This window comes from Elgaria multicarinata, chromosome 16, assembly GCF_023053635.1.
Source record: "Elgaria multicarinata webbii isolate HBS135686 ecotype San Diego chromosome 16, rElgMul1.1.pri, whole genome shotgun sequence".
In the NCBI taxonomy this organism is placed as follows: Eukaryota; Metazoa; Chordata; class Lepidosauria; order Squamata; family Anguidae; genus Elgaria; species Elgaria multicarinata.
In genome coordinates this window covers 26551892-26578078 of record NC_086186.1, presented here as the reverse complement: position 1 = coordinate 26578078, position 26187 = coordinate 26551892, and the positions used below count along the sequence as shown (strand labels likewise).

General features: G+C 50.1%; 1 protein-coding gene across 4 annotated transcripts in view; it reads left to right on the top strand.

Moving 5' to 3' along the window:
• CHD2 (chromodomain helicase DNA binding protein 2) overlaps nucleotides 1-14654 on the top strand; it is a 106614-nt gene extending 91960 nt beyond the window's left edge. For 2 of the 4 annotated variants that reach the window (XM_063142432.1, XM_063142431.1), the window contains 12 exons: nucleotides 725-864; nucleotides 2186-2324; nucleotides 2551-2701; nucleotides 2828-2950; nucleotides 3312-3440; nucleotides 4399-4551; nucleotides 5038-5172; nucleotides 6556-6734; nucleotides 7497-7596; nucleotides 9797-10010; nucleotides 12067-12313; nucleotides 13732-14654. In XM_063142432.1, coding sequence (XP_062998502.1) covers nucleotides 725-864; nucleotides 2186-2324; nucleotides 2551-2701; nucleotides 2828-2950; nucleotides 3312-3440; nucleotides 4399-4551; nucleotides 5038-5172; nucleotides 6556-6734; nucleotides 7497-7596; nucleotides 9797-10010; nucleotides 12067-12313; nucleotides 13732-14062 — 2041 coding nt within the window. In that variant the 3' untranslated portion in view covers nucleotides 14063-14654. The remainder of the gene's footprint in view (nucleotides 1-724; nucleotides 865-2185; nucleotides 2325-2550; nucleotides 2702-2827; nucleotides 2951-3311; nucleotides 3441-4398; nucleotides 4552-5037; nucleotides 5173-6555; nucleotides 6735-7496; nucleotides 7597-9796; nucleotides 10011-12066; nucleotides 12314-13731) is intronic. The other 2 variants (XM_063142434.1, XM_063142433.1) reach the window with 2 other exon arrangements.
• Nucleotides 14655-26187: the final 11533 nt, after the last annotated feature.

Sequence of the window (26187 nt, the reverse complement as noted above, 5' to 3'; positions counted from 1 at the left end):
GATCTCAGGGCAGCGTGCAGATAAAATCGTACAGATAAAATAGAAAAATAAATATATAATTCTAAAACAAATTAAACCGTTAATATGTTAAAACCGATATGAACTTTTAAAACAGTAAAAGCCAATTAAAACAAGGCCGTGTGCAGGCTGGTGGATTTAGCCATCAAAGGCTTTGTTTAAAAAGCCGTGTCTTAACCTGGTGCTGAAATAAAGCCATTGCCGGCACCAGTCAGGCCTCCGGGGGAGGGCATTCCACAGCCGGGGCGCCACCGCAGAGAAAGCCCTCTCCCATGTCCCATCACAGCTAAACACTTTCATGTCACTGTTTATGCAAATGCTGCCCACAGAGCAATTAAATGATTCTCTCGCATCTCTATCCTGGCTGCCTTCTTTCCAAGGAATTCGAGGCATCATGACATGGTTTCTCCCCTCCCTGTTTTATCCTTGCAATAACCCTGTGAAAGAGGTTGGGCCAAGCGATTACGACTAACCCCAAGTGAGCTTCACGGCCAAATGGGATTGCTTGAAACGAGATCTCCCCAGTCCCTAGTCCGGCACTCTAACCACTATACCACGCTGTCCGTCCCTTTTCACTGTCAGCATAAAAAAAGACAAACATGCACTAAGGCAGGCTAGATGCTGTATAAATACCCAGCGACCCTTTTTGGGGTGCTAAGCATCTCTGGGATTTCTTTTCCCACCACCCACTCACCCCCTCCTCCAGGCTGGAGTGCATCGCCAGAGATGCTGAGCTGGTGGACAAGTCCGTGGCCGACTTGAAGCGCTTGGGAGAACTCCTTCACAGCAGCTGCGTTTCGGCCCAGCAGGAGTTCGAGGAACAGCTGAAGGACAACCCGACGGAAAGTAAGTTGGGGAGCGGTGTCTCTGGGGCCACTTGAACCTGACTTGGCAGAGCGTGGCTTTGGGCCCTTTGGTCAGGGGCTGTGAGCCTTCTGAGGCTGTGGACCCTTCACTGGAAAAAATAATTCGGATTCTGTGCCAAGTGATCTAGGATGTCAGCTAAGGGGTGTGGAATTCTACTGCTGACATAAATTAGGCAGAGGAAGCCCTTTTACCTGTGCTTGGGCAATTTGCTTTGTTTCTGTTAAGTCCTGGTGACACCAAGCAGCGAAGGGTGGCATCTTAAAGTGGTGGATCACGGTACGACCCACAAGGTTCGTGCTTTGGGGGCTGGGCGGTAGAAACCGCTGCCGGCCAGACGTTTTGCAGCCTGGACTGCCTCGCGAGGAGTCTGGCTTAGCCACCCTCTCTGGCTTCTGAGATTTCCCCGGGCCGGCAAGAGAAGAGGGCAAGCTCGTGATGGGACAACGGGTGAGGAGGAAGCTGCAGGGCTTGAGTTGCAGCCATGGCTCTGCTCTGGATTGGGACCTCAGCCGGTTTGTTCAGAGTCGACACGTGCAATTCTTGGCTCGCTTCTGCTTTTGGTTCCAAAGAGCTTCGCCATTCGCCATTTTGATTGAAATTGGTGGCCGTTTCAGATTTCTGGCCTGACACGAAAGTGTCCATGCAAAAGCCCATGTTTGTTTCACTCAAGCGCAGTTTCCTGCCTCATCTTATGGGAGACTGCTGTTCTGTGTATCCCAAGACCAGGTTGCTACAAATAAAACGCTTTTGGGTGGTGTTGAGCTTGCTAAAACAGCAAGCCCACAAAAAACAAGCAAAACACAATGCTAACCTGCCTGCCAAACGCCTTGCGTGAGCAACCGAAAAAGAAAAGAAATGATTTCTGTCAAGCGTCCCTGGGGTGGCCTGGAAGTAACTCTTGGGTGCCAAAGGCAACTAGACAAAAAAAATGCTGCCCATGTTTAAAGGAAGGTTCCGAAGACACACATGACGCAAAAGCTTTTCTGGAACGGCGTATTGACACTGACGCCCATGAAGGTGGAAGGGTGTTAAAACACTTTGTGGTGCTTGTGTGGGATTTTTAAATATGTGATTCACATAGCTAAACTATGGAATTCGCTACTACAAAGCATACAATTTGGATGGCTTTAAAGGGTTGAGATCAATTATTGAAGGAGAAGGCTATCAATGGCTACTAGTCCTGATGGCTATATGCCGCTTCCAATGCGGCCTATAGCCGCATATAGCATATAGCCACTAGGTGGACCCTTGGCCTGATCCAGAACTGCTCTTCGTATGTTCTTATGACTCTTTTTTTTAGGCAAAGGACCGAGAAAGAGGAGAGGCCCCACCATTAAGATTTCTGGTGTCCAGGTGAATGTGAAAGCCATTATGCAACACGAAGAGGAGTTTGCAGTGCTGAACCAGACTATTCCAACTGACCCAGAGGAGAGGGCCAGGTGAGACTGGAGATTCCCAGGGCATATGGGCAGGAAGAACGCAAGCAAGTGGTAGCTGGTAGCAGCTGAGAAAAAAATACTGTATTTTGAAAGGCGGCTTATAAATCCCTTAAATAAATAGAATAGAGGGACTAAGCTACAAATCAGGAAATCTTAAAGAGGTGGCTTTTGCCTGAGTTATGGGAAAGGGTCTCCTCATCTTTCTACTCTCTGATTCAATTTGCAGGTTCTGCTTGACCTTCCGTACCAAAGCGGCCCATTTTGATGTGGATTGGGGAGTGGAAGACGACTCCCATTTGCTGCTGGGAATTTACGAACACGGCTACGGGAACTGGGAGCTCATCAAATCAGACCCGGAGCTGAAATTGACCAACAAGGTACAGGGAACTTGGCACATGATGCTGTTTTTGTGCGCGCAATTTGGCTTCCTCCAGAGACCGTTTCCCCCTCACTGAGTAAGCGACTTTATATTAAATAAAGATTTTAAAAATGTGTTTTCAAAGATCCTGCCCATCGAGACGGACAAAAAACCTCAGGGGAAGCAGCTCCAGACACGAGCGGACTACCTGCTGAAACTACTCAAGAGAGACATGGAAAAAAAGGGCAGCGTGGAAGAGGTGGAAGAGGTCAGTTCGGCCAAGAACCAAACATAGCAGAGTTGTTAGTCTGGGGCTTTCTGTAGTCCGTGCTTCTGCTTAGTCTCACGCTGCACTAGTGCAAACTTCAAGTTTCTAGTCCTTGTGGTGGCAAATGTAAGCTTGCAAGCGTGCGGGGGGTGAGGGGCGGTGTGCTTTGCAAAATCTCTACTCGCCGGAGGGAGGAGGAGCTGAGTAGGATTCCCAGGGGTCAAAGGGCGGGAGAATCCAGTGCCTGCATGCCGTGTGCTGAGGGTCCTACGTCTTGGCCTGCACGCCTCAGAAAGGATGCTGAACTCAGCAGGTGGCAGGCTTGTGTCTTCTGCCCTAATTGGCTTCTCTCCTGCCTTAGACCAAGGTGAGGAAGAGGAAGCCCCGGGTAAAGAAAGAAAACAAGACGGTCAAAGGCAGGGACGAGCACGGGAATGAACCCTCCTCTCCTCGACACTTGGATAACCAGTCAGAAGAGGGGAAGGTCAAGGTAAACGGATGTTTTGTGGGTCTGCTGTGATTCCCAAGCGCGTCTCCCGCCATCACAGTTCGGTAAAGATTCCATCAGGAGCTAGGTGTTAAAAGGAGCCCTAGCCTGATGGAATGGCTTACGTTTTACATGCCGGAGATCCCTGGTTTAAATCCAAGCTGTGGTTTATATCCACGCTGAGGAAAGGGAAGGGGAGGCGCGGCGTTCTGGGCACATTTGAGCCCATCATGAAGAGCGCTGGGTGGACCAGTAGCCCAGCTCCCGTGTGGGCCAACCAGGCCTTTGTGAAGAGGCTTCACTCAGCAGTAGGACACATGTTTTACCTGCAGAAGGACACGTGTTCAGTTTCTGGCATCTCCAGTTAAGAGTGGGAAAGATTCTGACCTGAAATCACAGAGAACCACTGTCTGGTTAATACTGAGCTAGACGAACCCATGCTCTGAACTGGGCAACGTCTGTGGGAGAGAGAATTGTCATAGACTCTGGGTGTAAGGGAGCGGAGTGACGAAAGCAACCAGCCAGCAAGCGTGGCCACGGCCACTGGTGTACGAGCAGCAATATCTGGGTCTGACCTGAGTTGAGCTGAGCCAGGCGTGCCAGCGAAGGATGCTAGAGGCGACGTTTCAGTAGCTGCAGCCAGGCGTTTGAGCTCCCTCCCTCCCTCCCCAAGAGTAGCCACCCTTCCTACCTACCTCTTCGGTGGCCTTTCGCTACGCCGTGGCTTCCAGCTGGGTGCTTTAAATTCTGCCGGAAGCTCTTTTCTTTGCTTTATTGGGCGCCTTCTCTCCTGAACTTTGCTGCTATCCGTTTGTGTCGTCTTAAAAACAAACGTGTGTTCTTGTTTTACTGTTTCTAACCGGTCGTTGTCCTTCGCCTTTCAAGGGAAGGAGGGATGATTTATTTCCAAACGAATACATTGTTTGTCTGTCCCGTTCCCCCACGAACGTTTTCTTTCTAGGAACATGGAGCGGACATGAGCCCTGTGAAAAAGAAGCCGAAAAAAGTCAACAAAGTGAACAAAGACAAGCCGCCCACGGGCAAGAAAGACAAGGAAGGAGAGAAGGAGAAAGAGAAGAAGAGAACGAAGGACAAAAAGAAGGCGGTAACAGAGGTGTGTCACATCCGTCCGCCAGGGGACTGCCTTCCCATGGTTGCTTCTCCTGGATGAGGCCATTTTGGCATCCCTAAACAAGATTCACTGGCTCCCACGGCTCTCCCACCGTAGAGGCCCTCAAGAGGCAGCTGGACAGCCACCTGTCAGGGACGCTTTAAGGTGGATTCCTGCATTGAGTGGGGGGTTGGACTAGATGGCCTTAGAGGACCCTTCCAGGTCTACTGTTCCATGATTCTATTAATCAGTCAACATGGAAGTGGCTGGTTGGGAGCGTGTTGGCCATGATGCCCTGTACCGCGAAGGATTTCACAATGCAGCCAAGCTGCAGGACACCCCCACACCCATGAAGACAGCCCCAAAGATGACGTGGAAGACAGCCCTTCCCTTTGCAAGATGCCAGCTTCCTAGTTAGCTTTTCTAATTAACACAATTTTATGAAATAAAACTCAGGCCCTCCCATGCCTTGATTTTGTTCTTCCACAGCCCAAAGCCAGCGAGGCCAAATCGGGGATCAAGCGGAAGCGATCCCAAGGCCCTGTTCACATCACCGCCGGGAGCGATCCCGTCCCCATCGGAGAAGACGAGGAGGACGACCTCGACCAGGAAACCTTCAGCATTGTAAGTATTTCCTCACAGGCAGCGGAGAGAAAGGCAGCGGGTGCGGATCCACGGAAGGCCCCTTTGGCACTGGGGGGCGGGCAGAGTTCAGGCTGGTGGGGTCCGCTTTGTGTGTGCGTGCTTCGTTTTTCCTAGGCCTCTGAGGTCCACCAGCCAGGGTCAGGTGCAAACTACCCCCCTGGATTAAGGAACAAGCGGCCTCTGAGCATATGCAGAGGAGAGAGGATGTGAGAGGAGTGGGTTGTGGCAGGCAGGGGGAGACAGTTAGCTGTGCGGGGGGCCCTGGGCAAGTTGTTTTCCCAGCTCTGTCCCCCGACCAACGAACACACACACCCCTCCCTCCTTTAAATACAACCACCCCAGGCAGCTCCTCCTAGCCCAGTGAAGACCACGCGTGGCTGCTTGTTTCTCCTGCTGCCAACCCAGCTTGGAGGTTCTCTGTGGCTTCCGAGGAGATAGAAGCAGCAGTGAGAGGCAGGAGAGAGTCCCTAGCAGCTGCCGAGCAAGCCTGCGTTACGCGTGGCCTTTTAAAACCACTTTTTAAAAACGGCATTGCAAATAGCAGTCATCTCAACCCATCAAGCCTTACGGGGGGGGACGGACGGATGGACACACGGCCGGTGGTGGCAAAGGGGCGGTCCTTACGTTGCGTCTGTGCGTCCTTGGTCATATCAGGCAGCGTCTGATTGGTTCAGCTGGCTGCTACTCAAAACAGAAGGTGGTGGTTTTTTTTAAAAAAAAGTCAGCGCAGGACAGGAAGGTGGGGTGGGAGGTGGCTGGCTGTTGTTTTGGGGGGGGGGGCTTGGACTTGCACCCCGTGGTCCGGCCCTGGCTGGTGCAGCTTCCTCCCTGGTCCATGAGTGCTGCGTTGTCAATCCCTCTGCTAAACCCAGGAACTTGCGATCAGTACCAAAACCAAGGGCATATAAGAGCATCGCACACAAACGTCCGTTCCTGGCTTCCCCCGTTTCTCAGCGACCTAATTCAGGAGAAAACAGCCTCTTTTCTGTTGCTGCTGTTAGACCATCGGGAGTCAAACACCCTTGACAATCCACCGCAGATCACCCAGAGATATGCCAGTAGATCCCAGGCTATGTCCTCCCCCACCCCCACCCCCCGGGCTAGATTAGTTGATCTCTTGCTTCTTCAGACTTCGAAATCTAGCTCAGATTTTTAGATGCAGAAGTAGAGAGCCTCCAGCCACTGGTCAGCTCCTTCTGAGTTCCTTCCCTCGTTTGGCCCTGCCAGATGTGTCTCTGACCTTGTGTGGCTGATGAAGCATTAGCCCTGCAACAGGCAGGTTCAAAGGTTCTCCCCCCCTCCGCCCCCCCCAAGGCGTGTGGCTGATGTGTAACTTTGCCCTCTCCGCTGTTCCCCTCCAAGTGCAAAGAGAGGATGCGGCCGGTCAAGAAGGCTCTGAAACAGCTGGACAAGCCGGAGAAGGGGCTGTCGGTGCAAGAACAGCTGGAGCACACGCGCAGCGGCCTCCTGAAAATCGGAGATCACATCTTGGCGTGCTTGAAAGATTATTCCGACCAGGATGACATCAAGCTGTGGAGAATGTAAGCAGCCCGCCAGTCACCCAGAAACGGGGCTGGGATTGTCTCCCTCTGATAGCCTTCCCCTCCAGGGATTTATCCCACCCCCTTTTAAAGCCATCCAAATTGGTGGCCGTTACTAGATCTTGTGGTAGTGAGTTCCGAAGTTTATGCGCTGTGTGAAGTAGTTGCGTGTTGTCGTTGCTAGCGCAGTCCCAAGCCGTGTAAGGCTTTATAGGTCTAGGCAGCACTGAGCTTAGACGTACCAGTGATATCTGGCAGCTTCCTATATTGCTCCCTAAGCTCCTTGGAGAATGGGCAGGATAGAAATGCAACCAATAAACACCTTGAATGGATCAGCTTCCAAATCCGTCTATTTTTGGTGCGGGATTTAGGTTACTTTGGGTCAGAATTTTTATTTTATTTACTTTTTAAAAACAACATTTTTAGCACAGGCAAATAAAAGCTATGTATGAATAGGTATTTGGCGCTTTAAAAGGCTGGGACATGCAGTGCCGTACGTTCCTGTGTTTTATTTGAGTTGTGAAGCTTAATGACTCAGAGCTGGAATGTTGGAAGTCATCTCAAAGGAGGAGAGAAGAGCGTCTTTGGACACATGCAGAGAACGCCTCTCTGGCACAGTTTATTAGCCCCAGCTGTGCTATGTTCATCTGAAATTGAGGGACGGAGCTTCTAGGCTAAGCTAACAGGAAAGTGGGTATCTAACCTCTATTCAACAGTTTATAAGAAGAAGACTTATATTATCATCTGTTCACCTCCTTCCAGGAACCTGTGGATATTTGTGTCCAAGTTCACGGAATTTGACGCACGGAAGTTACACAAGCTGTACAAGATGGCCTGTAAGAAGCGGGCCTTGGATGAGGAGGTGAGGTTGAAAATGGACATGTGGGGATGTGGATGTGTATATGAGCGAGAGAGAGAGAGATGAAAACCGGGAATTAATCTAAGTCACAATAAAGAGTTGTTTATAATTAAAGTACAAAAGGCAAATTGCATAACAGATGTGAATCGGGGATTGGAATAAACTAACCTACACCATAAAGCGTACAAAATCGTTCATGATATATACAAAGACGTAACCAGGAAACTAGAAATCTTGGTAGGAACGTTTGGTACAAAGGTTACAGGATCCCGTTACGATCCTGTTTTGCAGTCGCTGCTTCTGAGGTACTGGTTCCTCTCCATTCGGCCCTGGCTAGGCCTCATCTAGAGTATTGCGTCCAGTTCTGGGCTCCACAATTCAAGAAGGACGCAGACAAGCTGGAGCGGGTTCAGAGGAGGGCAACCAGGATGATCAGGGGTCTGGAAACAAAGCCCTATGAAGAGAGACTGAAAGAACTGGGCATGTTTAGCCTGGAGAAGAGAAGATTGAGGGGAGACATGATAGCACTCTTCAAATACTTAAAAGGTTGTCACACAGAGGAGGGCCAGGATCTCTTCTCGATCCTCCCAGAGTGCAGGACACGGAATAACGGGCTCAAGTTAAAGGAAGCCAGATTCCAGCTGGACGTCAGGAAAAACTTCCTGACTGTTAGAGCAGTACGACAATGGAACCAGTTACCTAGGGAGGTTGTGGGCTCTCCCACACTAGAGGCCTTCAAGAGGCAGCTGGACAAGCATCTGTCAGGGATGCTTTAGGGTGGATTCCTGCATTGAGCAGGGGGTTGGACTCGATGGCCTTGTAGGCCCCTTCCAACTCTGCTATTCTATGATTCTATGATTCTTCAAAGATTAACTGTAAAAAATAACATATAACCCATACAGAGTCACACGTTTGCAGCACCAGCATATCTGGAAACATTAATAAGGAAACTCAAAATGCTAAGTTCCAACATTTAAACGTATGTTCCCCATATAAGGTTTCACTTTTACCAATAAAATTGCTCAAATGAACGCTGGTGGGTCTAGCTTAAGCGAGGCGGAGTGAGGCAGGTGTAAAGCGGCACGACAGGGCAGTGAGGAGGAGGCCCTGGATCCACGGCGGATGCCGTCAGCCTTCAGTTAAAATCGATAAGAGTGATTTCAAAACATATTTAGAGCTCAATGTTTCGGCTTCCGGCTTTCATCAGAAGCTGCGATGTTAAATCCAGCTCCAGCTGAGAGCCCCCTCCCTCCTGCTACCAACTGTCTCTGCAGAGGCCACCAGTGAGGGAGGAAGCAGCAGCCAGGCACCTCTCCACCGGGCCTGGGTCCAGCTCCAACTGAGAGCCCCCTCCCTCCTGCTGTCAACTGTCACTTCAGAGGCCACCAGTGAGGGAGGAAGCAGCAGCCAGGCACCTCTCCACCGGGCCTGGGTCCAGCTCCAACTGAGAGCCCCCTCCCTCCTGCTGTCAACTGTCACTTCAGAGGCCACCAGTGAGGGAGGAAGCAGCAGCCAGGCACCTCTCCATCATGCCTGGGTCCAGCTCCAGCTGAGAGCCCCCTCCCTCCTGCTGTCAACTGTCTCTGCAGAGGCCACCAGTGAGGAGGAAGCAGCAGCCAGGCACCTCTCCATCATGCCTGGGTCCAGCTCCAGCTGAGAGCCCCCTCCCTCCTGCTGTCAACTGTCTCTGCAGAGGCCACCAGTGAGGGAGGAAGCAGCAGCCAGGCACCTCTCCATCATGCCTGGGTCCAGCTCCAGCTGAGAGCGCCCCTCCCTCCTGCTGTCAACTGTCTCTGCAGAGGCCACCAGTGAGGGAGGAAGCAGCAGCCAGGCACCTCTCCATCATGCCTGGGTCCAGCTCCAGCTGAGAGCCCCCTCCCTCCTGCTGTCAACTGTAACTGCTGAACTTTGCAACTAAGATTGTAGTGCCTGAATTTGCTTTCCTTTCCCCCCTCCTCCTCCTCCCTCCCAGTCCCCTTTCCTTTTGTGTCATGTCTTTTAGATTGTAAGCCTGTGGGCAGGGACTGTCAAGAAATACTTTTGTAAGCCTTTTTTGGCTGAATGGCGGCATAAAAATCCTGAAATAAATAAATAAATAAATAAATCGATACCTCTCAGGCGGCTCCTTCAAGGCCTGGGCCCAGAAGCCTTTTCAGGCCGTGAACTTCACTGCTAACCTTCCCCCCCTTTCCGTTGCCCGCAGCAAGATCAGCGGAAGAAGGAGGAGGCCGCGGCAGCAGCCAAGAAGCTGTTCTATCCGGACCCTCCCGGACCAAGCCGAGATGCCATCATGCCCCAGCTCCCGCATGGCCCTCGTTCCCAGAAGCTCCCCCAGCCTCCACCGCACCCTTCCCAGATGCACGGCCAACAGCGGGATAACTACAGCCACCCGAACAAAAGGCACTTCAGTAACGTCGGTAAGAGGCCGGGCGGAAAGTGGCGGAAAAGTTCTTATTTCTCTGGGAGAAGATCCACCCCACCCAAAAGGCAATCCACCTTCCTGCATGAGAAGGGGAGAGACGAGAGAGCACGGCTCCTCTGTTTCCTTTGTCCTGGACCAACTGCTGCTTGGCTCCCCCCCCCCCCTCACAGCACTGTTCCCTGCAGCGATTCTTGTACCTGCTCCTTACGTAGGACAGATTGGGTACCTGAGTGGGCTATTGTTCCGCCCCACCCACCCGTTCCCTTTTCGCTTTGGCCTTTCTTAAATCGTAAGTCATTACCTGAAGGACGAGCGAATATCCTGTACTAGCCTCTTCGTGCCCTTAGATCTGTGGGGGAGGCCCACCCACCTCGCTGTCCCGTTTCTGCATTGAGTGGCAACTTGAGATAGGGCCTTCTCTGTGGTGGCACCCTGACTTCGGAAAGTCCTCCCCCAAGATGTATGCCTTGGTGCCAACTCTGTTATCATTTTGGAGCCAGGCGAAGATCTCTTTGTTTTCTCCTGCATTTATGAGGGGGATACCTCTGCTGCCATTGCTGCTACTTGGATTTACTAGAGTTTCCCTTCATGTTTATTATTGAGTTAGTTGTTTTTTCATATGTTTGTTAACTCCCTGGGGATTTTTTTTAAAATGAAGGGCAGGATATAAATAGAATGAATGAATGAATGAACGAATATTATAAAACATAAACTGCCCTGAGTGCTTTTGCAGAAAGTTGACACATACATGTAGCATTTATTTTTAATTTTTTTTAAAAAAAGGCAAATGCATTCAAAAAACAAATTCATCTCCTGGCAAAAGCAGGCAGCTGTACCTCAGGTCAAGTTCTTTCTCTCTCTTATGTTCCATGCGGATGGGGGTGGGTGGAGGAACGCTTCTGCTGGTTGCAGCAGAGGATTCTGGGAAGAGTTCTAAGGCGACCTCTCAGTTCACACATGCGTTGGTCAGGTCTTTGGGGCTTTTCTGGTCACACCACGTGATTTTTGATCAGCATTTTTGATCAGTCCTCTTGCAGCTGTGTATCTCTGAGAACGGATTGGGTTGTTTCTTTCATTATTTGATGGATAAATGAATGGGGATATATCAACCCGTTGACATAGAATTACTAGGGCATTTTACAACATTAAGAACAAAATCATAAAAATACAACAAATAAATAGAGAGAGAGAGAGAGAGAGAGAGAGAGAGAGAGTAATTAATAAAATGTCCAGGTTATACTGACCATTGATCAAGCTGCCTTCCAGGAGAAACCTCTGATAAGCGTCTAATGAACCTGGGGTTCTCTGGGACCATGTTTGGGGAAACCTCTGATCCAAGCTTGTTTTGTTCATTCATTTTTATTTATATAAACATTTGTCTCCCGCTCAGGGTGACTGACAATTAAAATCAATCGTCAAATACAATAACATTCCAAAAGAGAAAAACAACAGCGATATAGCAAAAACAGGGCAGATAAAGCAGGAGACGTTCCTGCATTGAGCAGGGGGTTGGACTCGATGGCCTTGTAGGCCCCTTCCAACTCTGCTATTCCATGATTCTATGAAAACGTTTCCATCTCACCTAAAGAAGAAAGGTTTTTTTGGCCATTTGGTGAAACGTCATAAGAAAGGCTGAGCCTGTTGGGGTGGGGAATTCTGCAATTTAGGTGTAGGTACATGAAGTTGGGGTCTTTGTCTTGCCTTCAGCAACTGTGGCTCCATCATCGTTGGGATAAAGCAAATAGCCTCTCTGTCTGATCTTAAGAGTGTGGCCAGGCTGAGTATGGGAGGAGTCGCTCCCTAAAGGTATCCCAGTCCTGAGCTGCTTAAGACTTCAAAGATCATTGCTGATACTCTGATTGGTGCCCAGAAAGAAACGGGCAGCCAGTGCCTGCAGCCTTTGCAGGACAGGGATGTTGGGTGCTGGCACTCACTCACAGATCCCGCCCGGGAGACCCTCTGGTGTTCTCACGTACGGATCCTGGAAGTGAACCCCCCACACTGAAAGGGCCTTGCCTTCCCCCCCCCCCCCACCCCCTTCCATTGTGCAGAGCGAGGAGACTGGCAGAGGGAGCGGAAATTCAACTACGGCGGCAACGCCAACCAGATGTGGGGCGGAGAACGGCACCACCAGTATGAACCCTGGTATAAGGACCAACGCTACGGAGACCGCCGTCCGCGTGGCGAGACTCAACGCAGCTCGGGGAACTACCGGCTGAATAACCCATCTCGCAAGCGGCCCTACGAGCAGTACAACAGCGACCGCGACCACCGAGGACACAGGGACTATTACGACAGGTGAGCTGTTAATCTCACGATGGCCGGGGGGAAGAACCATTTTGCTCTGTCTTGGATTTGAATTTCTTTGTGTGCACCCGCCCGCCCATGTTCCCCAGCAACTGGGGTACCTAGGCCTACTGCCCCTGATACTGGAGGTAGCATATGGCCACCAGGACCACTAGCCATTGATAGCCCAAACCCTTTTTAAAATCCATCCAAATTGGTGGACCTCACTACGTCGCATCTACGTCTTGTGGTAGTGAATTCCATAGTTTTGACGTTGAATTTCACTTTGCTCTGGGTGGGGCCCCTCTCCCCCTGAAGCAGAGCTGGGGGACGTGTGGCTCTCCGGGTGCTGTTGGACTACAATTCCTATCTTTCCCAACCAGCCTAGCCAATGGTGTTGTTTTCCCAGTGAAAATCTCACCCTCCCTGGGGTGAAACAGAGGTACCACGTGGGGCGATAAGCCACGCTAGCGGGAGGCCCCCCAATCAGCCGGAGGCCGCTTGAGTGGCATTCTGAGCTTGTGGCATTTTGCTCACGACACCCTGCAATGACCTTTGGGTAGCTGAGGCACGGCGTTCCCCCGCCCCGGACGGCTTTTAATGCCCCCAAAGAAATGGGAAAGGGGCCACGTCCAGGGCAAAGGAGGGCGGAGCTCTGCAACAGGAGACCCCGCCTCCATGCTCAGCATCCTTCCAAGCAGAGGAAGCCAGTGCAAAGGCTCATGGGTAGCAGGGCTAGGAAAGGACTCAGAGAGTGGCTGTCAGTCTTGCAGACAGCCTTGAACTAAATAGTCCACTATGGTTGCCTGTTGGGCCAAACTTGATGTGACGGAGAGGCAGGTTGTGTAAAAAATGCAAAGGGCATCTTCTGCGGGTGTGGGTGGGGGGGGTGCCGATAATTAACAAGATCAGAGAAGGCCCTGTGGGGGAGGGAAAATCTGGTCCTTTCCTTCCCTGCTGGGGAAAATCTCTCGGACTTGCTCGGGGTAGGGGGAGCGTTTGCGTTTCCCCCAAAACCTGCACGTGAAGAGCAAAGACGCATTTCATATCAAATCTAGTTTGGCCTTTCATTTAGAGCATCTTCCTCTGTTGATGTGACTCACGCAGGGACATAGCGAGAGGCAGCCTCCAAGGCAGCCACCCCCAACCTGGCGCCTTCCAGATGTGCAGCCCAACACATCTGGTGGTTGCCGGGTTGTTGTTGTTGTTGTTGTTATTATTATTATTATTATTTATTACATTTATATACTGCCCCATAGCTGAAGCTCTCTGGGCAGTTTACAAAAGTTTAAAACATTGCACATTAGAAAACAAATATGCAAAATTTAAAACCCTAAAAAGGATAACATGCAAACAGAAACAGACCATAATAAGGCTGCTCGAGGCCTCGTCTTTGACCTGAAGCCTGTGTGTGATTGCTTCCTGTCCAGGCATCACCATGACTCCAAGCGGCGAAGATCAGATGAGTTCCGGTCCCAGAATTACCACCAGCAGGAGTTCAGGAGGATGTCCGACCACCGGCCTCCCATGGGCTACCACAGTCAGGGCCCGTCGGACCATTACCGGCCCTTCCACTCAGACAAATCGGCTGATTACAAACAGCTGCTTCCACCTCCTCACTCCCAAGCCCCAGACCCTCGCTCCCCACCCTCCCAGAAATCCCCACTTGATGCCAAGTCTCCCCTCGACCACCGGTCGCCCCTGGACCGGCCTTTAGAGCAGAACAATCCAGATTACACCTGGAGTGGCCGGAAGGCATAGAGCTCGAGGCAGGGAATGAGAGGAGAGAGAACCACCCCTGAGGCAACTTGATCGGAAGTAAAACATCAGCGGCTGGCTGCACATGCCTGGATTGCAGGAACAGCCATACTTGCTGATGACCAATGTTCTGCCAGGTCGGCATCCCTCACACCTTTCTCCGCCTTAGGAGAAGCATCTCCGTTTGGGATTTCCCCCAGTGTTCTTACAGAGATAATACAGGAACCACCCCGTGGTTTGTCATTTCATCTGGACGTGCTGCTGTTGGGGTTCCGCGTTTTAATCAGGAGGACCGTCGGAGCTGGAGGAGAGATGGGGGCATAAATCCAGACTAAGCCCCGACCTCTCCTCCCATAATCCCACTGGTCGGGTAACAGGAGTAGTCTTCTCCGCACCCGAGTGACCCGTTGGGGAAAAGGCCGCGCCCACCCTGGCTTTGGTGTTTCTGTCTGAAGGCCAAACTTCAGACATAAACACCAAAGCCCACGAACCTTCAGACATAAACATCAAACCCCACGAACATTCACAGAACTTGTCTAGATGGCTGCTTCCGTAGGTGATGGATGGACGGAGGAGGAGACCGTATGACGTTGGCGTCGACGTTCACGTTACTGCTGGAGGGGTGGTGGAGAAGAGGGGTCGGGGGACTTTAAACAGAGGGAGATTTGGTGTGGGGTTGGGTGGGAGTCTCCGGGGGGTGCGGCGGAGTGTAGATAAGTGAACTCGAAAATCTTGTAGGCTTCCGAGAGAGAGAGAGAGAGAGAGAAGTGAAAGGTGTGTGCATATGTTACCGTAAGGCAAGTCTTACTTTACGGTAACATATGCACACACCTTTCACCTCTCTCTCTCTCTCTCTCTCTCTCTCTCTCTCTCTCTCTCTCTCTCTCTCTCTCTCTCTCTCTCTCTCTCTCTCTCGGAAGCCTACAAGATTTTCGTGTTCACTTATCTACACTCTGCCGCACCCCCCGGAGACTCCCACCCAACCCCACTCCAAATCTCCTTCTGTTTAACAGCCCCCCGACCCCTCTTCTTCGCCACCCCTCCAGCAGTAACGTGAACTTCAACGCCAACGTCATACGGCGTCCTCCTCCGTCCATCCATGACCTACGGAAGCAGCCATCTAGCCAAGTTCTGTGAAATGTTCACAGGGAACATTGCACCTCCCGGAGAGGACGACCCACGCTGGGATGGGAGGTAGGTGTTCAAGAAGGAAAGCGGGGGGTGGGGGGTGGGTGTAGGCAGAGGTGAAAGTCTAACCTGTGACTTACCAGGGGGGTGGGGGGGTGGGGGGCAGGCACGTTTTACAACGAAGCTGAGAGCACCAGATGAAATGACGAACCGTGAGTGTTCCTGTATCATTATCTCTGTAAGAACACTGGGGAAAATCCATTTTGGGTGTGAGGGATGCCAACCTGGCTGTTCCCGCAATCCTGGCCACTCCAACTTTTGAGTTGCTTCAGGGGGAAATGGTAGAGCTTTATTTCTGGTTCTCTCTAGGAGTGGTGTTAACTACTATAACTGCAGATAGAGCTCTTACTCCCTCTATTCCAGCACGCTCCAGACAGTGAGTGTTGGGTTTTGCCCAATGGGGATGGATCATTTGTGGATCTTGACCTGTTTCTATCGCCCACGTAACCCCGCTGGTCCATCCATTCCATCTCACCCCTGGCCCCAGATATCCATGGGTGGATGAACATGCTTATAAATTTAAGGGGAATTAAATTAAGGGGAATTAAAGGGGAAAACAAACAAAGGCTGTTGTCTAAAGAAAAACAAGAGTAATTAATATTAATTTATATTTGTTACAACCCTTTGCCACTGTCCTAGTGATTTCTGATGTAAATATGTTGTTTATAGAGTATGTATTAAATTTTCCTACATTGTAAAACGGCTGTACTTTGGATTCTTGTATATTAAAATGTTGAGTTGGACATTTTCACAAACTTGACCGCCGTCTGTTTTTTGACCGCCGTCCTTCAACCAGAAAGAGATTGCTTCGACTCGTGCTTCTCATGACTTGCATCTCGGCTTTTTGTTGGGCAGAGTCAGGTTTTGCCAAGGTCTTGCTTAGGGCTGGCTCTCCCATTAGGCAGAGTGAGGCAGTCGTCTCAGGCAGCAGTTGCTGGGAGGCGGCAGAAAGGTGTTGGAGGAGAGAGCTGTGTGCCATGAGCTAGCTTCAGGTGCCATGGTGGACCCTCTCCCATCCATAGCATTGAAGTAAGGTCCAACTGCCGGGCCAGTTGACATTTATTCATGGAATGGGAGGGGCACCATCTTGTCCTTTGCCTCAGGCGGCAAAATGTCTTGGGCTGACTCAGTCACAAGACTTTAAAAATACTGAGGGCCAAATTTATTTTATTTATTTATTTTATTACGTTTATATACCGCCCCACAGCCGAAGCTCTCTAGGCAGTTTACAACAATTAAAAATGGTAAACATTAAAAGTATAAAAAATTTAAAAAACATAAAAACAGTATAAAAACAACAGTATCCATTTAAAAGCAACAGTTCTGGGGTCCATTAAAAACAAACTTAACGTTGTTAAATGCTGTTAAAATGCCTGGGCGAAGAGAAAAGTCTTGACCTGGCGCCGAAAAGATAACAATGTTGGCGCCAGGCGAGCCTCATCGGGGAGATCATTCCACAGTCGGGGGGCCACCACCGAAAAGGCCCTCTCCCTTGTTGCCATCCTCCAAGCTTCCCTCGGAGGAGGCACTCAGAGGAGGACTTTAGATGTTGAGCGCAGTGTACAGGTAGGTTCATGTCGGGAGAGGCGTTCCCTCAGGTATTGTGGTCTCAAGCCATGTGGTCCCAGGGCTATGGGAGCCATATCCAAAACTTTATACACACACACACACACACACATCCTTGTGGTATGATAGACTTATCCTCAGTCAGCCTTAAAGCGCTCTGCACGTCCTTGGGCCATTCACTCTCTCAGCTTAAATGGCTCTCAGCTGACACAGAGGCTGGAGTTCCTGAGAACAGTGTCTTCCAAACCAGTGGCCCCCAGATGTTTTGGCCTACAACACCCATCACCATGGCCATGGGGAATTGTAGTCCAAGACAACCGGAAGGCACCAGGTTGCGGGAGGCTGCCGTGAAGAAAGGCAGGCTATGAATACAACAAGTAAATACAGCCTTCTCTGCCGTTTCTCATGCGGGACAACGGCTACTTACCCCCAGAAGGTGTACCTCTTTCTCCCCCAAATCCAAACATGGTTCGCTACTTCACTGAAAACTCCGGGTCAGGAACGTGTGTAAATCACCGGGGATAATGAACACCAGGTATCTGCTTGCCAGCGTCTTAAAGATGACCTTTAATCACAGTATTTGTGAATCTGCAGAACGTTCTTGAGTCCGACCTTTTAATCTGATCGCGCACTGAAATATCTTCCACCTTACCGTAGGCATTTGCTTTATCATTGGCTTGCTCCTGAAGTCATCTGCTTCCCTAAGTAGAGCAGCGTTCTGCAGTCTGGTGCCCTCCAGAGGTGATGAACTACAAATTCCCATCATCCCCAAAAAGCATGGCCTTTGTAAGTGTGACTCCACTGATGGCTGAAGCATTTTTTAAAAAACAACAACTCCAGAGCCTTTCCATTTTCATCCCCCCTTGCGTTATTCCATTCCCCCCCCCACAACACACACACACACAACATACTGTGTTTAATAAAAGTATAAATAAAACAATTCCACCTAACAACCTAATCATAGAATCATAGAAGAGCAGAGTTGGAAGGGGCCTACAAGGCCATCGAGTCCAACCCCCTGCTCAATGCAGGAATTCACCCTAAAGCATCCCCAACAGATGCTTGTCCAGCTGCCTCTTCAAGGCCTCTAGTGTGGGAGAGCCCACAACCTCCCTAGGTCACTGATTCCATTGTCGCACTGCTCTAACAGTCAGGAAGTTTTTCCTGATGTCCAGCTGGAATCTGGCTTCCTTTAACTTGAGTCCATTATTCCGTGTCCTGCACTCTGGGAGGATCGAGAAGAGATCCTGGCCCTCCTCTGTGTGACAACCTTTTCAGTATTTGAAGAGTGCTGTCATGTCTCCCCTCAGTCTTCTCTTCTCCAGGCTAAACATGCCCAGTTGTTTCAGTCTCTCCTCATAGGACTTTGTTTCCAGACCCCCGATCGTCCTGCTTGCCCTCCTCTGAACCCCCTCCAGCTTGTCTGCGTCCTTCTTGAATTGTGGAGCCCAGAACTGGACGCAATGGTCAAGATGAGGCCTAACCAGGGCCGAATAGAGAGGAACCAGTACCTCCTGTGATTTGGAAGCTATACTTCTATTAATGCAGCCCAAATTGGCCTTTCTTGCAGCCATATCGCACTGTTGGCTCATATTCAGCTTGCAATCTACAACAATTCCAAGATCCTTCTCGGTTGCTTCCTGGACGCCACAGTGACGTTTCCCAAGGGCATTGCTTTCGACACGCACCGTGACCACTGCTGACACCTCTTCATTATTACCAGCCTACCTAGATGATGCACGATGCCTGCAACCTTCTCACCAGCAGGCAAGGCCGCATGGAGCCTACATGCCCACCACAAACCCCACTCTCTGTATTCGGATCACCTCTTCCCACTATGAGGCGTATCCGTTCCTCCAGCCCCAGAGCTGTAGCTTTTGCAGAGTATCATCCACTTTGGCCTCAAGGGAATTAATCTGATACGCCAGCTGCGCCCCTTCCTAGAGTCGAAAGACCTAAAGATGGTAGTGCACGCGCTGGTAACCTTGAAGCTTGACTTCTGCAATGCGCTCTACATAGGGCTACCTTTGTGCCTAGTTCGGAAACTTCAACTAGTCCAAAATATGGCAGCCAGGCTGGTCACCAGTACACCCAAGGGTGACTGCATCACACCAGTTTTAAAATCTCTTCACTGGCTGCCAATTGGTTTCTGGGTGAAGTATAAAGTGTTGCTTATCACCTTCAAAGCCCTACGTGGTTTGGGTCCAGGCTACCTGCGGGATCGCCTTCTCCTGTACAATCCGCCCCACACACTCAGGTCCTCTGGGAAGAATTTACTCCAGTCAACAAAAACAAGGCTGACAACTATTAAGCAGAGGACCTTTTCTTCTGCCGCTCCCAGATTGTGGAATGGCTTGCCGGGAGAGATTCATCAACTTAACAGTCTTCTGAAATTTAAGAAAGCTATAAAGACTGATCTCTTCCGGCAGGCCTACCCAGTTGAATTTTAAGATGCCTTTTAATAATGTGCTTCTTTTAATAATGTATTAGTTTTAAACGTTTTAATCAATTATATGCATTTTATGGTGTTTGCATTTGTGTTGTATCCCACCTTGATCCAGAGGTAGAGGCGGGTAATCAATAACTACTACTTCTTCTTCTCCTTCTTCTCCTTCTCCTCCTCTTCCTCCTCCTCCTCCTCTTCTTTTTTGCCCTGAGCACCCACCTGAGACTTCTGCCCCTCAGACAGATCAACAGGACATTTGTACATATGACGCCCGGGATTCTCCTGTTGGCTTTCTACCTTCGTAACTGGTTTCATTTTGTTTTGTTTATTGGACTCATTTTCTTAGCAACTTGATTTTGTTAAGCTCAGAACTTTTCCTGCCTTTCCCCCCCTTTTGGCTCAACTCACCCAGGTGCTTAACTCGTCTGGCTGCTTCCTGTTTGTCTCAACTCTTCACCAGCCCGGGCTGCCTCTCCCTTGTAAAGAGACCTCACGTCTCCTAAGAGGAGTGAACAACAACCTTTCCTTGCAGTGAAAGGTCAATTTATTTCCTTGCGCATGGGCTGGAAATGAGGAGAGTTCCAGACAAAGGATTTTCCACACCTGTAAGTGCAGCAATCAGGAATGAAATTTCACAGCGGACGGAGACGTATTCCCCACAGAGACAGATTTTATAATGGAAACACTGACTCAACCATTTGCAGTCCTGGCATGGGTGAGCAGTCTAGTTTTGCGAAGGGGCCCAGGGCTGGATGAGAATGGCATGGAGAAGGAGATTTCATTCTCAAAATTGGGGAAGTTACCTAACACTCACCGGTTGCTCCTCTTTATGTTCTTTTACACTCTCCTAGTCATTATTAATTTGCAGCACACCCTAATGTTTCATAAGTGCTCCGTCTCTCTGCCTCCTAACCCCACTTTGACTATCTGTAACACTTTGAAACATTCTTCCAATGTATATGACACATGCTTATCTAAAACGTCAGCATATACAGTATATGTATGTAGCTGCTGGACACTAAAGGCCCCGGATAGGTTCTGTTAAATTCTGAACATGCCAAGTTATGTTAGGTTTCTTAGATCACCCTTCGGCTTCAACGGAAGTGTCAGTGTGCGTGGCACTTGACTGCCGGTTCTCCGAAAATGATTGTATTCACCCCTGCAAAATGCAGTGTTCTTGGCTTTTCTTTATCAAGCATGAGTGAAATCGATTTGAGTTCCTAAATTATTTAGTTGGATGCTTCAGTGTTGGGACCCAAGGGGAAGACGTTGATGTATTACTGGGTTGTGCGTGGTCAGTTCCTTTGTGTGCTCTAGTCTTCTGGTTTGAATGGGTGGAACTGGGAGGCTGCACCTTTAGGGAAAGGCTGCAACTCTGTGGTAGAGCATATGCTTTGCACATTAAAGTTCCAGGGTTTTATTCCCCAACGTCTCCAGGTACAGTTGGGAAAGGCCTCCCTGCCTGAAATCCCAGAGAGCCGTTGCTGCCAGTCAGTATCAACAATACTGGGGCTTATATTGGACCAATAGGTTCAATATAAAGCTCCTATAGAAGCAGGAGGCTGTGAACTAGTCATTACAAAGAGATGGAGAAACCCTACTTTGGGAATCTGTTTGTAAGCTGTATAGTTCTGCCCTAGGCTACATAGCTGAATGGGAATCTGAGCCCAGGTTCTTGGCGCTGTAAATTCTGCACCTTTCTGGTTTTGCGTGTGTGAAGGGTTGAGGCCTACTGAGGCATGGTAATAAATTCAGGCTTTAGAAGTCAGGGGTTTTTCTATGGGAAGGTGGTATCCCTGAGAGGATTAGTTTCATTTCTCCAGTTAAGATTCATTTCTTCCAAGTTGGAACAGTACTTTCTGTTTTGGGGGTTGGGACGGGGGAAGGAGGTTTAAAAGAATGGGACAGTTGGGGAAAACCACAGCCAAGTAAAAATTGGAGCAGGAAGATGCAACTTGAAGAAGTCTAGGTGCAGCTTAGGGTAAAAGAACTTGTGTTTTTGCAAGTTTTATTTTCGTTTAATGCCTTTTGTATCGCTTAGCTGCATTGATTAAATACCTTTTGTTGCAAGTTGCTTGATTTACTTTACCAGTAAGCTGTTATGGATCTCTGTGCTTGCCAGACACTCCACATCTACAGCCTGAACCCTTTACTGGGAAAGAAAAAGAAGGAAGGTGGGACTTTTCAGGAGGCAGAGATACTCTGGGGGTTGAGGTCATAGAAAGAACCTTGACAACATGAAAGGGCTGAACTGGAACTGTCAGATGCCTCATTCTTCTACCCATGGTTATGCACTGCAACAATAGGTGGATGGCAAAACCACATCATTTGCTCCTTCCTCCAACTTCCTAAAGCTGGGCTGGGCAACTTGTAGCCTGCTAGATCTCTTGGACTGTAACTCCCACCATTCCTCACCATTGGTGATGTTGGCTTAGGTGATGGGAATTGTAGTCCAATGTCTAGAGGGCCACATGTTGCCCACCCGTTCTCAAAAAAAAAAAGAAAGAAAAGAAAAGAGAGAGAGAGAACAGGTACCCCTTTGCTCCTGTTCAAGTTGTGACATTTTCCATCCCCAAAACTCCATAAACAGAAAGTCATTCGCTGCTACATTGTTGGGAAGAAAGTTTTCTTTTAATTGCATTTTCATCAATAAATAATTTACAGTATTTACATCAACAAATTCTGCACACACACACAAAATAAGCCAGAAAGGAAAGGAGCCAGTGAGGTTGGCTTCGTCTTTATTATTTTTTTAATCCGTTGGGTCTTCGTTGGCTCCACTTCACCTAGACACCAGAACTTGGCCAAACGTAACCAAAATAAAGTGCTTTCTTAATTATTGGCGTATTAAAAGAGAGATAGGCTGACAGCTGGAAAATGGTTGTGGAAACTGAGTGGATGGAAGGCTTAGTCTGAGGAGAGGAGGAGGAGTTGAGAAGGCCCCATCTCACCAGTCCTGCTTTGAAGGCCTTTCGATGTGTTAAAACTACAACTTTGAAACGAAGGAAATATTTCCTGTACATGAATTTGCATGAACTACTAAGATGTCAAGCCCAATGTGTAGAACCAGTCTTTCTCAACCTGGCACCCTTCCGATGTGTTTGACTGCAACCTCTATCATCCCGGGCCGGCTGGGGGTGATAGTGGTTGCAGTCAAACGCATCGGAAGGGTACCAGGTTGAGAATGGCTGTACAGGTAGATCATTTCCGTGAACACGCTGATAAAGCTGACTCAGGGTTGGGGTTCTGACCCAAACAGAAACTAATCTGGCAGGTTCTAGATTGGCACCATTTGTCAGAATTCAGCCCAAGGTTCCTGTTTAGGCTATCAAACCTTGAAAATCCTAGGGCAAAAGTTACACTGGAGATCAGGGGCTGGAATAATAGAATCACAGAATTGGAAGGGGCCTATCAGGCCATCAAGTCCAACCCTCTGCTCAATGCAGAAATCCACCTTAAAGCATCCCTGACAGAGGGTTGTCCAGCTGCCTCTTGAGGGCCTCTAGGGTGGGAGAGCCCACCACCTCCCTAGGTCAGCTGGACAACCCTCTGTCAGGGATGCTTGAGGGTGGATTCCTGCATTGAGCAGGGGGTTGGTCTTAATGGCCTTGTAGGTCCCTTCCAACTCTGCTATTCTATGATATGCCAGTACAGCCACTTTGGAGCAGCAGGTGGCTAAGCTTACGCAGGTGGGCTGAGTTTCAGTCCCAGAGAATGCCGTTTCTGCTGCTCACGGGAAGTTTTCCGAGGGAAAGGGCTGTCACTCAGTGGCAGAGAACCTGCTTTGCGTCCAAAACAACCCAGGTTTAATCCCCATCATCTCCAGGTCAGGCTAGGAACAGCTCATTCCTGGAAGGTGGCTAAATGCTAAAAGAGGACCGGGCCTGTGTAGAAGAGAACAGTTGTGTAGCAGAGAGAATGCAAGCTAAACCTACCAAAATTCTGCCTTCTGCCTGCACAACTATTACTAGTCCACAAACCCTTTTGCATCTGGGCAGCTTAGAGCCCGGTCTGAAACCTCGAAGAGCTGCTGGCGGTCAGTGTAGGCAACACAGTTGGATCAACCACCAGGTTCGACTCGCTGGGAGGCAGCTTCCTGTATTCCAGGGGTGGGAAACATGTGGCACGCCAGTTGTTGCTGGTCTGCAGCTTCTAGCCTCCCTAGCCAGCACAGCCAACAGGGAGGAGTTGTGGGAGTTGTAGTCCACCGACATCAGGAGGACCCCATGGTCCTGTTGTACTGCTATATTCCCCCCCTTTAGCAGAAGCACAGCACGAACCAGGGCCATGGAACGGGACCACCAGAGCAGGCAGCTTGCAAAGGACTCCTGAAGCCAAACAGCGCGGTGGTGGTGAAGGCACACAGCAAGGGAGACCTCCCTGAAACCTCCCCTGACCCCAGACACTGGCTAGAGTGAGCCCTCCTAGGAAGTGGGAGGCTCAAGTGCCCCATTTGCAACATCAACATCCCCCAATCGCCCCCCTCCCCCAGTGCAAGTAAGGGAAGACAGCATCTCTCCCAAGCCCACAGCTCAGGCTGAGAGAGCCCTACTTCAACACTTTCCTCGGGACAGACACAAACCACGGGAAAAGAAGGGAACAGCTGCAACTGAAGACACCACGGCGTGGAAGAGGGAACACGCTTCCTTCCTCTTCTTTCAGCTCCTCTTCATCTGCGCAGTCACCCCAGAGGGGGGCATGCAAGAGGTTGTAGGACACAAACCATTTACATCCAGTGCCTACGGGAAGGCATTTCTCGACTGCTTTTGGAAGGGCGCAGCAGGGACGCCTTGAAGACCAGGCAAGCGAGGGATGAGGGACACTGGGCTGCAAGGGGAGGTGGGATCAGGCGCTGAGTGTGATGGGATTGCTGCCTTCCTGCTAGCGGATCCCTCGAAGAGGCTGTTCCCTGACAACTTAGTCTTCTCAGCCACCCAAGGATGCGCTCTCGGCAAAAAGGAAATCTCTGGAGAAGAGATGGGGGAAGCAGCCCTTCCCAACTCAGCCCTTCCCAGATTTGTTCGACTGCTCATGGATGCTTGAATTGGTTTTCCTGCACATTGCAGAGGGTTGGACTAGACAATCCTTGTGGTCCCTTCCAACTTCACAATCCTATGATTCTATGACTGCAACCCCCACCATTCCCAGCCATGCTGGCTGGGGATGATGGGGGTTGCAGTCCGACACACCTGGAGGGCCTCAAGTTGAGGAAGGCAGAGATAAAAACAAACCCCAAAGGCTGTAAAGGTTACGAGACCCATGGCTTTCCCACTTCCTCCTAGGAAACGTCTTGCCACGTGTGACATTTCACATGTGTGGATCTCCCCAGCATGTACAGACAAGGAAATATACAGGGGCGAAGTTGCCACACTGCAATACAAGCGGCCGTGTTTTACGTGTCAAGGATTTGGGGGATTTGCGTGGGTCTTGATGGTCCAACATGCGTCCAGATGGGGCTGCAAGCTGCTCTCCGTGGAGGAGCTCTCACCACAAAACTGACGTGGCCGGGACACACGTGGCGTTTGATATGTAGAAAATGGCCTTAAGCAAGGATGGAGAACATAGAGAACTCTCACACCATGAACTGTTGTGGAGAGCAAGGGACTGGCAGAATTCAAGCCAAAGGCTTCTCTCCGCTGGAGTCTTTCTCCATGCTAGACAAAGTTGGCTCAGATGTTTCCATGGAGGGAAGCCGGGAGGGAATCAGACTCAAAGGGGAACAGGGGCACTTAATCTTTGAAGACAGCATTTCCAAAATACTGATTCATTCTCCTCCCTGTCCCCAAATTAAAACAGAGAGATGTTCTGCTCCCAAAAAAGGTTTACGTTTGGAGTGTGGATCGGAAAGACCTATCCGTCCTCCGAGGAATCCATGTCCCGGGTCTCTGCATGAGTTGCTGATCTAATTTCAGTCTGGAATTAGACTGGAAGGCCAGCGCAGAGCAGGAACCCAGCAAAGAGCCTCACGGGAGGCATTTCTGAGGCAGGCGTGACTGGATCATTCCATCATGCCTGCTGCAAACACCTGGTGGAAATACACGGTTGGATCTATGTTTAAGATGGGACACCTGCACTGGCTGGTGGCTTCCCCAAGCCCTGAAATATATTTTGGGGAAGGGGTCCCCAAAAATCGGGCAGAGGGACCGTCTGCAAGGGATGGTCCTTTCTTCTTGTGGAAGGATGATCCTGGATCCCGATGCACAGGATGCAACCACATCCTGAGGCTGGAGGATCCAACTAGACGGCAGCAAAATCCTTCCGTCTTGTTAGAAAGCTGCATCCTTTGAAGATCCTCCCCTGGGCTCCTGCCAAAATCCCCAAGGATGTTCTTGGGTCATGTAAGCGAGGGACTTGGAAAGGAAGGAAGCTCGTGATGCCCATTCTCCGGGCACAATTTCAGCCTTGGTTGAAGGGAAGTGTGGTCCATGCCACTGGAATACTGGCCAAGTTGATCCTCTGGAGAGAGTCCCAGGGTAGGGGATCAGGGGGAATGAGAAAATCGACTCCGGAGTCCCCGAAGCAAGCCAAAGACCTCAGCTGCTGGGAAGGGACTCAGTTGGGCCAAGTGGCCCTTGGATCCACATCAAAGCACTCTAGATACTGCACCCTTTCCCTAAAAACAGTCTTCCCCAACCTGCTGTCCTCCAGCATAGCTGGGTGAGGGATGCTGTGGGTTGCAGTCCAAAACATCTGGAGGACATCAGGCTGGGGCGGCCGGTAGGGATGCGCTTTACCAAGAGCAAGTGAACAACAGAAATGAATTCTCGCATCCCTTGCGCCCGGCCGGCTACCTCCTGCGCACCGTGTCTTCCAGGCTGTAGGAGAGGAGGGGCGGGCCAATTCGGAACACTTGCTACACCCACCTGCGTGAAGACAACCGCCAGCAGCTGCACAAGCAAGAAGGAAGGACCCAGCTGTGCACCAGCAG